This window comes from Molossus molossus, unplaced genomic scaffold (assembly GCF_014108415.1).
Source record: "Molossus molossus isolate mMolMol1 unplaced genomic scaffold, mMolMol1.p scaffold_m16_p_26, whole genome shotgun sequence".
Classification (NCBI taxonomy): Eukaryota; Metazoa; Chordata; class Mammalia; order Chiroptera; family Molossidae; genus Molossus; species Molossus molossus.
The window spans coordinates 936,338-949,350 of NW_023425362.1; the positions used below are offsets into that span (position 1 = coordinate 936,338).

Sequence of the window (13,013 nt, forward strand, 5' to 3'; positions counted from 1 at the left end):
CCCTCTTGAGAACTGTCACCCTGGAGGACCCTGGAGTGGAGATGTGGGGCCATCTCTGCGCTCCTGTTTCCCAGGGGAGGAGGCGGGAGTCGGGGCCTTTATGTGAAGGGGATGACGAGGTGCCGGCTGTGTCCATGCATCCACTCAGCTGCTTTTTCAACGTGTTTGCGCACGTCAGATACAAAGTGAGCGCAGCAGCCTGACAGTCCGTGGTCACTGCTTATAAATACGAGTTAGCTTTCAAGTGGAAGTGCTAAGTTTTCTTGAAGCCAGTGGTATTGAGGCCGACAGAAACAGCGCGCGTGTCGGATGAACTTCCGTGAGGAAATGCGTAGCTTCGTCTGTTCAGGAAGCAGCAAGACTCATTCACTCTCTGCACCTTCTCAGCTGCCGTCAAGGTGTGTGCATCTTCGTTGTTCACAAAGTCAGCTTCACGGGAACCTGCAGAGAAGGGCGCAGGCACGTCTGGGAGCTGCTGTGGTTGGGCTCCAGGCACCACTGCGAGCGTCACAGTGAGCGGGTCCCGTGAACATCTGGATGTCCCAGCGCGTCTGAGAACCAGCTTCGCACTGCACCGTGTCTGCTCAGTGCTGGACAGTGTCATGTCAGAAACAGAACAAAACAATGGACGTGCCTCCATTAGAAAAATACTTCGTTGCATCATCTGAGCAAGCCATCGTTTTTTTGCTCAGTTCCGTGAAGACAGACAGCAGGGACGTTGTTTGCACCGATGGGCTCTTCTTTCATGAACAGTTTTCCTGCAGCGTTTTACCCACAGAACTTTCAAACTTGGGGTCAGTCCTCGCAAACCCTGCCGCTGCCCTGCCGCTGAGCGATGTGACGCTCTCTCCTTTGTTGTCGTCTGACCATCCTCAGCCTCTTCCCAGGAGTGGGTTCCATCTCGAGAAACCCCTTTCTTGGCTCCTTTGTAAGCAGCAGCTCCTCGTCCCTTCAAGTCCCATCATGAGTTTGCAGCCAGGCAGCCCCACCTTCAGGCTCCACCTCTAACTCTGGTTCTCCTGCTTCCCCACCCCCGCAGCCGCTGGCTCCTGAGAGCTGGAGCCCGCAGAGCAGCCATGAGGCTGGAGTCGCCTCCTTCCAAACTCCTGTTCATGGTGCTGTTCTGACCTTTCCCGTGAACCCTCATGTGCTTAATGGCACCTGGAATGAGAATCCTTCTCAGTTCATTTTGCCCTGGTTCACCAGGGAGTCACTACAGCAGCTGTAGCTCACAAAGTGTATGTCGTACGTAGTGAGACTTGACAGTCAGAGTTGGTCCTTGATCAAGGGCTGCAGAGAGGCACGCAAGCGTCCGTCTCCCTCCGCTCCATCGCACTCTGCAGGGGCCGGGGCCGGGGCCGGGGCCGGGGCCCTGTCGGCGAGCAGCGTTGTGCACAGAACCCTCCTCTCTGAGCAGCAGGTCTCAGCAGCAGGCTCAGGCTCTCAGTGGCCCGCGCTGCGCACAGGTGTACGGTCGCCAGGCTCCGTCTATTTGTAGCACAGGCAGAGCAGGTGGAGCATGTTCTTAAGGGCCCAGGGTTTCTGGTTTCAACTCCACGTCGCAGCTGCCCAAGCCCTGACGGGCCAGCCTGTCCGTGAAGCCTGGCCCTGAGTTCTCTCCAGCTGGGACGTCCTAGATGGCGTTCCTTCCACTACGAGGCTTTTCGTCTGCACTGTTGAGTGTGGCCACCTTCGTGAGTTGTCTCTGGACGACTGGCTGCAGCTTCTAGCTCAGCACTTGCTGCTTCGCCAGGCACTCGGGTGTTACGGAGACGGCTTCTCTCCTTCGGCCTTGTGACCCCCCTCTGCCAGCTTCACGCTCGTCTTCTGCAGTCTCCTCACCTCTCGGCCTTCACGGGACTGAAGAGCCAGGGCTGCTCTGGAGTAGGCTCCGGCTTCAGGGACTGTGTGATCTTCTGTCCAGACCACTCACACTTTCTCCGTGTCAGCGATGAGTCTGCTGCACTCTGTCCCTCGTGTGTTCACTGGAGCAGCACTTCCAGTGCCCATGAATAGCTTGCCTTGGCATTCAGAGTGTGGCTGGCTGTTTGGCACAGGAGGCCTAACTCTCAGCTCATCTCGGCTTCCAACACGCCTTCCTCCCCAAGCTCCTCATGTCCAGCTTTTGATTTAAAGTGAGAGACGTGCAGCTCTTTCCTTCACTTGAACACCGAGAGGCTGTTGTAGGGTAGGCATCGGCCTGATTTCAGTGTCGTGTCTCAGGGAACAGGGAGGCCGAGGAGAGGAAGGACATGGGGAAGGTGGTCAGTGGAGCCGTGAACAGCATTTCTCAGTTGAGTTCATGGTCTTATGTGGGAGCAGGTTGTGAGGCCCCGAACGTGACAGTGGTAACGTTGAAGGTCCCTGGTGACAGATCACCGTGGCAGTGTGGTGGCAGTGACACGGTCTGAAATGCTGTGAGTCACCCTGAGCCCAGGCGGTTGGGAAGAGGGTGCCCACAGGCGTGCTCGGTGCAGGTCGCAGCCCTTCGGTCTGCAAGCACAGTGTCTGTGAAGGGGTGAAGCAGGTGAGAGCCTGCAGCCTGACCGCCCCCTTCAGACCATGTTAAAAGAATGGATTTTTAATTTTTTAACCACGAGGAATGGGATTCTTGTTTGGAAAAAAGATACACACAGACCTCCAGGTGCCGACATGAGGGAGCCAGGCTGGGCTGTGGTGGTGGCAGTGGTGAGCGAGGGGTCTGCATTGGTTTCCTCTAGGCCTGACGTCGGTGGGGGACTTGGCCAGCGTGCTGAGAAAGCCAGGCTCTCTGGGAGGACGGTCCCGGGTTCGGTTTGAGATTGGCCTTGACTAGAGCACTTCTCCACCCCTCAAGCTTAGCCAGACGCCTGTGTTCTGCTCTAAGAGTGTTCCGGAGGATCTTTGAGTGCTCTCCTTCTGAGAGCAGCTTTTCTTAGACGTGGACTTTCCTTGAAGCCCCACTGTGGGAAGCTGCTCTTGGTCCGCTCCTCAGTGGGGCCACACTGGCCCAGGCTGAGGGGCTCAATCCATGCCTGGCTCGTGCCCAGCATGCACCAGGGCACACGTAGGGCTCCGTCCATGTGGGAGCAGGTCACTGACACCCGGCTGGCACTCGTGCATGAAGAACGCCTCCTGGGCATCAGTGCTGTCCGGAGTAGTTGGGTTGGAACTTGTGATGATTGCCAACCTTATTTCATTGCACAGGGACTTTGTCTCTCCGTGTAGGTGCTTGGGGGTTTGGGGTAACAGAACCAAGATGCTGTTGGACCGTTATATGAGATGCACAGCAGGTCCGGGTCAGAGGGGCGGTCGTGCTCGGGCAGCCGCTCACTCGGTGGAACTCAGGTGCCTTCTGTCTGTTACAGGTCTCACCAATGGCTTTGGGGGCGTGAGGAGTGAGCAGGAGCTGGGCGGTGTCCCCGGGAGGAAAGCCACACCCCGGCGCCGCTGCGCCTCTGAGTCCAGCATCTCCTCCAGCAGCAGCCCGCTGTGCGATGCCAGGTGTGCGCAGGGCCTGGCGTCCTGTGGGAGGGTGCGCGCTTGTGGGCAGGGTCCTGGGTTAACCTGCTTTGTAGAACTTAACCCGAGAAGTGGGAAATACAGCTGCGTGAAAACCAATTTTAAATTGACAGTTCACACTCAGTGTTCCTCACGCTGCCCTTGTTAGAACGTGCTGAGCACAGCTCGGGCCGCCGGCCCTGCGGAGCCCGCTTTGCCCGGGCTCCCTGCTGGGCACCGTCTGCTCCCTGTGGGGCGGGGGAGGCTCTGGCTCGGCCACGACGGGCCGAGTGACAGCTCTGCTTCCCGGGCAGCTTCAGCGCTCCGAAGTGTGGCCGCGGCAAGCCCGCCCTGGTGCGCAGGCACACCTTGGAGGACCGCAGCGAGCTCATCTCCTGCATCGAGAACGGGAACTACGCCAAGGCGGCCCGGATCGCAGCTGGTGAGTGCAGCCCAGGCCCCTTGTGTCCCTCGGGCCGGGACTCCAGAAGGCAGCCTGTCGGTGTCCACCTTCGTCTCAGGGCACTTGGTGTGCCCTGGCCTTCTCCCAGATGGGCCAGCTTCGGCCCACCGTGGGGCGGGCGTGCTGAGCCCAGACAGGCTGAGGCTGGGTCTGCGCAGCCAGCCCGGGCGGGTGGGGGTGCTGTTGTCCTGCGCGGGGGGTGCTGTTGTCCTGCGCGGGGTGTGCGCGGAGCTCGCAGCTGCAAGTGGTCCGGCGGCAGCACTGCTGAGGCTCCCGTGTGGGTCAGGCTCTCGTGGGATTTGCTGCCGACTGTGCAACTGGGTGGAGGTCGGGTCACCCAGCTTTCTGAATCCACAGAAGGTCCAGGATCAGGCGGGGACAGCTAAGCTGTGCTGTTGGGAGGGAGACTGCGTTGGAAATGGAGGGGGTGGGTGAGGAGCGACCGGGCCAGGAGGGGTCTGAGCACAGTGGCCCTGAGCGCTCCCTGGGCTGCGTGGGGAGTGGGCTGGGCCAGGGGATCTCGGTGGCCAGGATGTGGACGTCCAGGGTGCTGAGTCGGGCCAGGCTCCCTGCTGGGCGAGGTGTGAGAAGGGGGTGGGGGGGCAGAGCAGTGGAGCCAGGGCTGTGGTTTAGAATTTGGGGTGTTGGCTCCAGAGATGCCCTGGGGGCCTCTCCTTGGACGTCTGCAGCCCTCGAGCAGGGGAGGGGCACGAGGAAGCCCAGGGTGAGGCTGTGGTGACAGTGTCCACAGCAGAAGTGAGGGTGCAGGGGCCTAGACACCCTCAGGCCAGGGGGAGTCACTTCATGGGGACGACTTGCGCCTGCAGGGGGGCTTCTGTGCGCAAGGCGCTCTGCCGTCCTCTGGGGGGCTCACCTTTCCGCTCTTCTCCGCAGAAGTGGGTCAGAACAGCATGTGGATTTCCACGGACGCCGCGGCCTCTGCTCTCGAGCCTCTGAAGGTGGTGTGGGCCAAGTGCAGTGGCTACCCCTCGTACCCCGCCCTGGTGAGCCCCGGGCCCATGGGCGTGGGGGTGGTGCTGCGGCCCCTGGGCAGTGGAGCTGCTGGGCAGCATGGCCCTGTGCACCCCGGGTCCAGAGCCGTCCCACCAGCACTGGGGGACAGGTAGCCTGTGAGCTCCTGGCAAGAGACCCGCGTGGGGGCTGTTGGGGTCGGGAGAGCTCCTTCCAAACCCACCTCCAGCTGGGGCCCAGGACTTCCTGCCAGGGCACAGTGCCAACACTCAGACGTGACTACGTGTCCTCCCGGGGCAGATCATCGACCCTAAGATGCCGCGTGTGCCTGGCCACCACAATGGGGTCACCATCCCGGCCCCCCCGCTGGACGTGCTGAAGATAGGGGAGCACATGCAGACCAAGGCCGACGAGAAGCTGTTCCTCGTCCTCTTCTTTGACAACAAGAGGAGCTGGTGAGTCGCCCAGGTGGCACATTCGCACTCTGCCCTGGAGACGGCGGGGGCCTGGGAGCAGCCGGGCCCTTGGGGATGGGTGGGCGCTGGGCTCGCTCTTGCCCGGGTGCAGCGGGCCGGCCAGGCCTCCGTCTCCATTTCTTATCTGTGTGGTCCACCGAGGACTTGCTGCCCTCAGATGGGTCCCCAACCTGGGGCTCTGCCAGGAGGTGCCCCCCCGGCCCCTCTGAGTGCGGGTGGGAGCTGCTCTCACACGCGAGGCCGAGCACAGCGCTGCCGCGGCCGAGAGCTCACTGTGCTGCCGCCGGTCTAGCTGAGGCTCTCCAGCCCGCAGCGCTGCAGCCTGTGCCCGAGGCTGCTTGGCCTTGAAGGGGCAAAACAGCCGCTTCGGTGCGCCCGGCGTGGCGCTCGCCTGGGTGGGTCAGGCCTGCCAGCACCTGGCGGGGCTGTCGTGTCGTGCTGTGCTGGTGGTCCTTGGTGGCCACTCAGGAGAGACATGCAAGGCTCACAGGGCCCTTAGGACACAGTGGCCCCTTGGGAATCATGGAGGAGAGGAGGTGACCACCTGGTGTTGTGCCTCCCTGAGCCCTCACCCCAGAGGTTCGTTCAGTGGGAGGGTTGGGTCGTGCTCCTGCCCCACAGCCCCACGCTGACTAGGGCCGGCAGCCTGCGGCCCCTGCTCTGGGGTTTTCCCGAGAAGCCTCTCGCCCGCCCTGGCCTCACGGTGCCCGCAGTCCCCAGAGGGCTGAGTTGTCAGATGGCGACATGGACGCGGATCGGTGTGCGGTTCTCACTGTGGCCATCTGTTTTCTCCTGAAGGCAGTGGCTCCCCAAGTCCAAAATGGTGCCCCTGGGCATCGACGAGACGATAGACAAGCTGAAGATGATGGAAGGCAGGAACTCCAGCATCCGGAAGGCTGTGAGGGTCGCCTTCGACCGAGCCATGAACCACCTGAGCCGCGTGCACGGGGAGCCGGCCAGTGACCTCAGCGACATCGACTGAGTGCCCCGCCTTGTCCATATGTTGATAAGCTGTACATGTTTGTATATTGTTCAAAACCTAACTTATTCTGATTTCTAGGTGTAGTTCTTTAATTCTTTTTCCCCGGGGAGGGGGGAGGTTTTATTTCCAAGTTTTCTATGAAACCACCCCGTCTCGGCGGGGCGGCCTCTCCCGAGCGGACTGCCCACCGCGGCCACGCCGGGTGCTGGTCACTCTCTGATCCATAGCTTTTTTAAAGACTTTTGAATGTTTAATAATTTTGTAAATCATACTCTTTACACAGAGTACCAGTTATTTAATAAGATGGGATGTAAATTTACAATGACAAATGTGTATTTTAAGAAAGAAAATGACATTATTTTGAAGTGGTACTTTGTGGAAAGAGGTGGAGAATAAATTTCTGCGTGTACATCACCTGCAAATCACCAAAAACACTCCGCCGCCCCGTGCAGGCTGGGCAGGCGCTTCCTCTGGGTGTCGCTGTCCTGTCCCTGGTCGTCCGAGTCCACCCGCCAGCCTCCCAGCCGCCCCAGCCGCCCACGGGGTGCCCCCAGCGGATTATTTATTGTAGAAAGTGTATTCACTTGCTTTATAATGAAAAATAAATTTGCAAAAGTATATTGATAAGCATTTTTATACAGGCACATGAACACCCGACTTGCTGTGGAGCAGGACGTGCTGGTTGTGTGAATGACCCTGGCTGTGTTCTTTGGTTTTGTAGCTCGTACTGTTGTTTACATGAGGGCTTTCTGTGACGCGCTTTGGTTTAGGACACTTCGGTAGCAATAGACTTTGGATACATTTTGTATGGTACCTGTGATGTACATAGAATTAGTACTTTATTTTTATTTTTAAGAAGTAAAGCATTATGTTAGGGGAAAAGGTAGGGTGGGTTTCCAAAATTGCATTTTTTTTATATTAAAAAATAAAGTCAAGATTTGGATGGTGTGGCCATTTCATTCCTACATCCCCAGAGTGCTGGCCGGCGGGTGCCTGGAGGCTGGCCAGGGTCCCGGGTCCCTTGGCCCGTCCCACCGGCTCATCCAGGCGCGTGGCATGTCTCCGTCTTCACGGTGTCATGGGGTGGCATTATTTATTATTTTAGCTAATCATATTTTTATTTTAAACTGGTAGTTTGAAATTTTTAAATGTTTTTTCTTTTCAGTCTCCGTTGTTTGTAACATCTCCACAGAAACTTGAAAATAAATGTCTTCCTTTGATAGTGTGTTCGTGTCTGACAGACGCTTTCTGTCTGCTGGGACCCCTCTCGGAGGCCTGCTGTGGCCGTGGCCGTGGCCGTGGCCGGAGAAGGGCCCACCCCGGGCTGGGCTGCAGCAGGGCCGCCCTCCGCAGGCTCTGGCCCTGAGCGGAGTGGGATGGGGACACTGGGCTTTTTGGTGGCGGCAGCTGGGGCTGAATCTTGGCTCTGAGCGGGCAGCGGGTGAGGGCCGGGCCGCCTGGGCCTGGGCTGCAGGAGAGCTGGAAGGGGCTGGGCGCGGGGGCCTGGGCAGTCTGAAAGGACTGCTTCCCGTGGGGCCACCGGGGCGGGGCATTTCTCGGCTCTGTTCTAACCACAGGGTGTTTCCTTCCGTGTCCGACCCACGTTCAGGCTGATGGCGGCCTTTCGTGGGTCGTGTGGATTTCTGTCCCTACCGGCCTTGGAGGTGTCTTTAGCTCTGGGTTGTGGGCGGTGCTGGGGCACCTAGCTCTCACCTGGGTCCCAGGCGCTGGGTGGGGCTGGGCGGGGGGGTGGGACCTGGAGGTCTTCTGGGTGGGTGGCTGCAGGGGCAGCTTGGGAGGGCAGGGGTGTCCCGGGCGTGCAGGGCCGGAGCCGGGGTGCCCTGGGAGGCTGCAGGTCCCCTGGAGGCCTCGGTGGGCGCTTGTGTTGCTGCCCCTCCCTTGAGGCCACCGGAGGGGAGCGGAGCTGTTACAACCCAGAAACTCGCTTTAAAAATTCATTTCAATCAGAACAAATCCGATATGTACTGTGGTCAAAATACTTGATTACCGCTGAGTTACAAGGCCCAGCGTGAGCACGATCCCGTGGCTCTCTGCTGGTTTACACACAACCCATATTTAAAAATAAATGCTTTGCTATCCTGGAGAGGGTGTTTTATTTGGCCTTAAGAAGCGATATACACCAAGATATTGAAAATTAAAAATTCATGAGCGCGCCGAGGTCTTGTCTGTGGCCCATGAGACACAAGTGGGGATTTGTCAAGGTTGAGGGGCTGACCTTGGGTCTTTTCTGTGGACTCAGAGACTAAGCCCAGGGAGGTCCGTGGTGGGCAGTGGGTGGGGTCCTGAGCCCCTTGGAGGGCCAGTGCTGGGCCCCGTGTGCAGGAAGCCACACCTGCGCTCAGTGTCCTCTGCTCTGCACGGGGCCCCAGGACCTGTCCCCATTACAGCTGCTCAGAGGGACCCGGCTTAGTTTCTGTGTCAGTCCAGCAGAGGGCGCTCCCACCCCGAAGCTGCAGCCGCAGCCCCCCAGACCTACCAGACCCACCAGGCCCCGCCGAGGCTCCCTCCACCCGCTGCTCAGAAGGGGACTCCCAGGGGGCCGCTCAGGCCCTGGACAGCAGCTGCAGTCCCCAGACCTGCCGGGCCCTGCCGTGTCTGCGGCTGTGTCCAGGTTGGTGGGGGACAGTGTGCAGAAGGTCCTGGCCCAGGGCAGGCGGGGGCAGGCCTTAGCGTTCTCAATGAGCGGTGGCTTGGTTCCCTCTTCCTTCTCCCCTCCCCCTTTCCTCCGAACCTGTCCCTGTGGCGACTGACAGCATCTGAGGCCAGGCTGGGCCTCAACTCTGCAGAATTGTGGGCATTTTGTCCACCCAGGAACTGAATTTCTGTCTGATGAATAAACAGTAGTCATTAAAATGTACATATTCGTTCCAGTGTTTATATTTTCAAGCCCCTGCGGGTTTCTACTCCGATAACACTGTGGTGAGAGTGTACATGAGTGAGTGACCGCGCGTGTACATTAGTGAGGTGGTGGTGGGCGATGCTGGCGGGCTGGGGGTGTCCTCTCCCAGGACGGGCCCTCGGAGTCCCAGCCGGGAACGCCGAAGGTGGCCTTGGCCTCGGCAGTGGCATCCTTGGTTTTTTGTAATGATCCCCAGTTCCTGTGACCGCGAGCTTCCCGCATGTAAATCAGCATCTGTGCCCCGAGGGCTGCGGCCTGTGACAGCCGTGTCTGGGACGTGTCCGGGACGTGTCCGGGACGAGAGGCAGCTTTAATTCATACAGAGCAGATGCGGGGCGCTCTTTGCACAGGGGCGTGGCGGTGTCTCTCCGCTGGCCTCTGACAGTGGGCCGCCTGCAGCCTGGGGTCCAGGGGCTTGGTGCTGGGGGCTGGGGGCTGGGGGCTGCCTCTGGCTTCTGACTGCTCCCAGCAGGGGAGACACCTGGCTAGCCTCAGGCCCCAGGTGTACTCACCTGCAGCCAGTTTGCTGGGGAGGGGTTTCTGGGGTTCAGGATGCTGGGGTACAATGTAGGACAGGCCTAGTGATGGCTACGTAGCCCCTTGCTGCCTGTGCTGGGCCCCGAGGGCTTCCTGCGGCTGCTGGCTCGGGTGTGTGGGGGTGGGCTTCACAGGTGTGTTTCTCCCGGAGCCTGCGCTGCAGGGGGCTGGCTGGGGCCTCGGCTGAAGGCTGGGAGCCCTCCATGCACACGGTGACACGTCCTCCAGCAACACCGGTCAAGGTGTTCACTCCCTGTTTTCCAAAGGAGAAATTGAGGCTTGGAGGGTGACGTTACCTGCTCAGGAGTGAGGGACAGCTCGAGCAAATGAGTCGTTTGTGACCTCCTGTCGCTTGGCTTTAAAGGGAGACGCCAGGTCCTGCCCCTGCTCTGGGGAGGGTCAGAGGGCTGGGACCAGGGGCCACCCACAGCTGCTGCTTCAACGGCAGGTGCCTTAGCTCACCTACGAAGACTAAGCTCGAGTCTTCCCTCAGAAGGGTTTGCAGTGACCTAGTTACTTCCTCAGCCCCATCTGTTCCCTCCTTCCTTCTCCTGTCCCTCTGGCTCCACAGGTATTCCTGGGACTTTCTGTGTGCCAGGCTCAGTGTTGGGACACAGACGGAGGGTGCGAGACGAGAAGCTGCTGCCCCCCTCTGGCAGGAGCTGGGAACGACCAGAACCACGAATGGAGACACGAGTGTCCGGGTGGGTATCGGAGAGGCCAGGAAGCAGACTGCCCTCGGGGTCTGGGGCTGAGCTGGAGGAGCCTCTCAGAGCCAGGGTGGCTCCGCTGTGTGGCTGTCGGGGAATCTGCTTGGGGACGAGGGGGCAGGCCTCCCACCTGGTCTAGTGGCCGGGTGGTCGGAGGAGGGGAGGCCGTGGTGAATAGTCAGACACAGCCGCGAGGGGGTCCCGCTGGGAATGGGGCTGCACCTCTGACATGCCGCCCCATGTGCGGGACCCTCACCCTGTCCCTGAGTGTCGGGTGCTGTCCCTGCTCCTGCCCACTTGTCCGTCTGGGAGCTCGCTGGCCACTTTCTGGGGCTCAGAGCGAGGCGTGGAAGCGCTGTTGGTGGATACCAGATGTCCGGACGTCACGGCCAGGTCTAGCGGTGAGATTTGGGGCAACATGGCACCAGCCTGGCCTGAATCCAGGCCCCCTGCCCCCTCGCTGTCCTCACCTCTGCCCGCAAGGCAGGCCTGATTCAGAAGAGGAGGGGCCCTTGGCCGCGCTGAACCCAAGCACAAGGTCGGACAGGACCACGGGGTGCAGGGAAAACCGCTTCCAGAGACAGATAGGCCACCTGGCAGACCTCTGTCAGCTGCCCCCCCGGAACATGGGGCCGAGACTCACAGGACTGCTGGCCCCTCAGACCAGTTCCAATCTCAATGGGGTACAGAGGCCAGACCCCTGCGGTTCAGGGAGATGGCCCTCTGAGTGTGCTGCCAGGGACCATGTCCTACCAGCCAGGCCCACCTTGTGACTGGGAGAGGGAGGGGACCGGTGGGGGCCTCGGTTAGAAGTGGTGATGGGGGCCCTCTCCCACCCTCCTGCTCTTTGGGCCCAGAGCGAGCAGGGGTGTGTGGGGCCCATCCAGCAGGCGCAACCAGGCCCCAGGGACCTGCCCTCCCAGCTTCTGGCAGTTGGAGAAATTGGAGGGTGAGTGATGGGGTTCGGCGGGATTACTCCTGATAGATTCCTGCAAGTTAATTGAAAATAAAATGCATGATCTTTTCTTTTGATGAGAAAAGGCATATTTAGCTGGAACTAATCAGCATCAGGGCCGGAGAAACTTAGACACCGTGGAAAGAAAAGTTTGAAGGCATTTGAAAGATACGGTTAATTCTCCCCAAACAATGTGCGTCATGATGCATTAATACCCCGGCTTTGAGTGATTGCCCGGTTCTGCTGATGTTCAGAACCATTACCCAGACTCAACACAGTTCTTCACTTCACTGTCATTATCTCTTAATTAAATCACGTTATAGATGGCATTTGCTGTCACACTTACACTGTCCCCAGGATGTGGCTCTGGGAGCCAGCGGCTGGAGCTGGGGGATCGGCTGGGGCCCGGGAGCCACGCCCCCCAGTCCCTGCTGCTGGTCACTCCTCACAGGAATGATCTCGACGCCCCACCCCCCTTTCTCCCCCGAGGTCTCAGGAATGAGCCCCATTTGTAGCGTCTCTGGGTCTGTGGGTGTTGAGAGGCTGTGATGGGCCCCGAGGCGCTGGCCACGTCGTCCTTTGGGCTGACCGGGCTGCAAAACTTTCCGCAGGCCCCAGCACTGGAACCCTGGGCCCGGAGACCACGCACGGGCTGCTGTTCGCTGTCCTTCACTGTGAAACAGAAACCACAGAGCGGTCAGGCCACACACGTGTGGTATCTCGTGGTGTCTGAGAAAGGTCAGGCTGGCTGGGCCCTCTGCTCACGTCACACGTGGCCCACAACCAAGGTACGTGCCCTTGACTGGAATCGAACCTGAGACTCATTGGTCTGTGGGCCGATGCTCTAACAACTGAGCCAAACCGGCCAGGGCCCTCCCTCCTTCTTTGGCAAATGTTGATGTCTGCGTGTCTAACAACAGAGCATCGAAGTGAGCGAGGGGAACCTTGACAGGCTGCGAGGAGGTGAGACACCCTCTGTTTAGTTCGAGCCTGCAGAACCCTCTGCAAGACATGACAGACCCAGCAGGAGGAAGTGATCAACACAGTTCAACCAGCCGTGGCCAGTTTGGCCTGCGGACCAAAGAGTCTTGGGTTTGATTCTGGTCAAGGGCACGTACCTCGGTTTCGGTTCATCCTCAGCCCTGGTTGGGGGGCTGTGTGGGAGGCAGCCAGTCTGTGTGTCTCTCTCACATCGATGTTTTTCTCTCTCTCTCTCCCTCCCACTCTGTCTGAAGATAAATGGAAAAATATCCCTGGGGGAGGATTAAAAATAAAAAAGACATAGTTGAACTCAGCGCCGATCACCTGGATGGCACGGACAGCCACAGACTCCGCCCCTCAGCCGCGGAACCACGTCCTTCTCTGGGCTGTGAACACTCCTTCATGAGTTTAAAAGAATAGGAATCAGACCAAGTCTGCTCTCAGACACGACGGAAGTACACTAGAAGTCCATAAGAGAAAGACAGCCAGAGAGTCCCCGATGATTTGGAGAATAAATGCACCAGGGCCAAAGAAAAG

The 13,013-nt window shown here is 59.3% G+C and overlaps 1 protein-coding gene across 4 annotated transcripts in view; it reads left to right on the forward strand.

Annotated features, from left to right (window-relative positions):
• BRD1 (bromodomain containing 1) overlaps positions 1–7,593 on the forward strand; it is a 47,067-nt gene extending 39,474 nt beyond the window's left edge. For 2 of the 4 annotated variants that reach the window (XR_004961561.1, XM_036278256.1), the window contains 5 exons: positions 3,348–3,483; positions 3,795–3,922; positions 4,838–4,947; positions 5,216–5,370; positions 6,190–7,593. Coding sequence is in view for 3 of the 4 variants with exons in the window: in XM_036278256.1 (XP_036134149.1) it covers positions 3,348–3,483; positions 3,795–3,922; positions 4,838–4,947; positions 5,216–5,370; positions 6,190–6,373 (713 nt within the window). In the remaining variant the exon portion in view is untranslated. Of the gene's footprint in view, positions 1–3,347; positions 3,484–3,794; positions 3,923–4,837; positions 4,948–5,215; positions 5,371–6,189 lie in introns of those variants that run through there. The other 2 variants (XM_036278255.1, XM_036278257.1) reach the window with 2 other exon arrangements.
• The last annotated feature ends 5,420 nt before the right edge of the window (positions 7,594–13,013 follow it).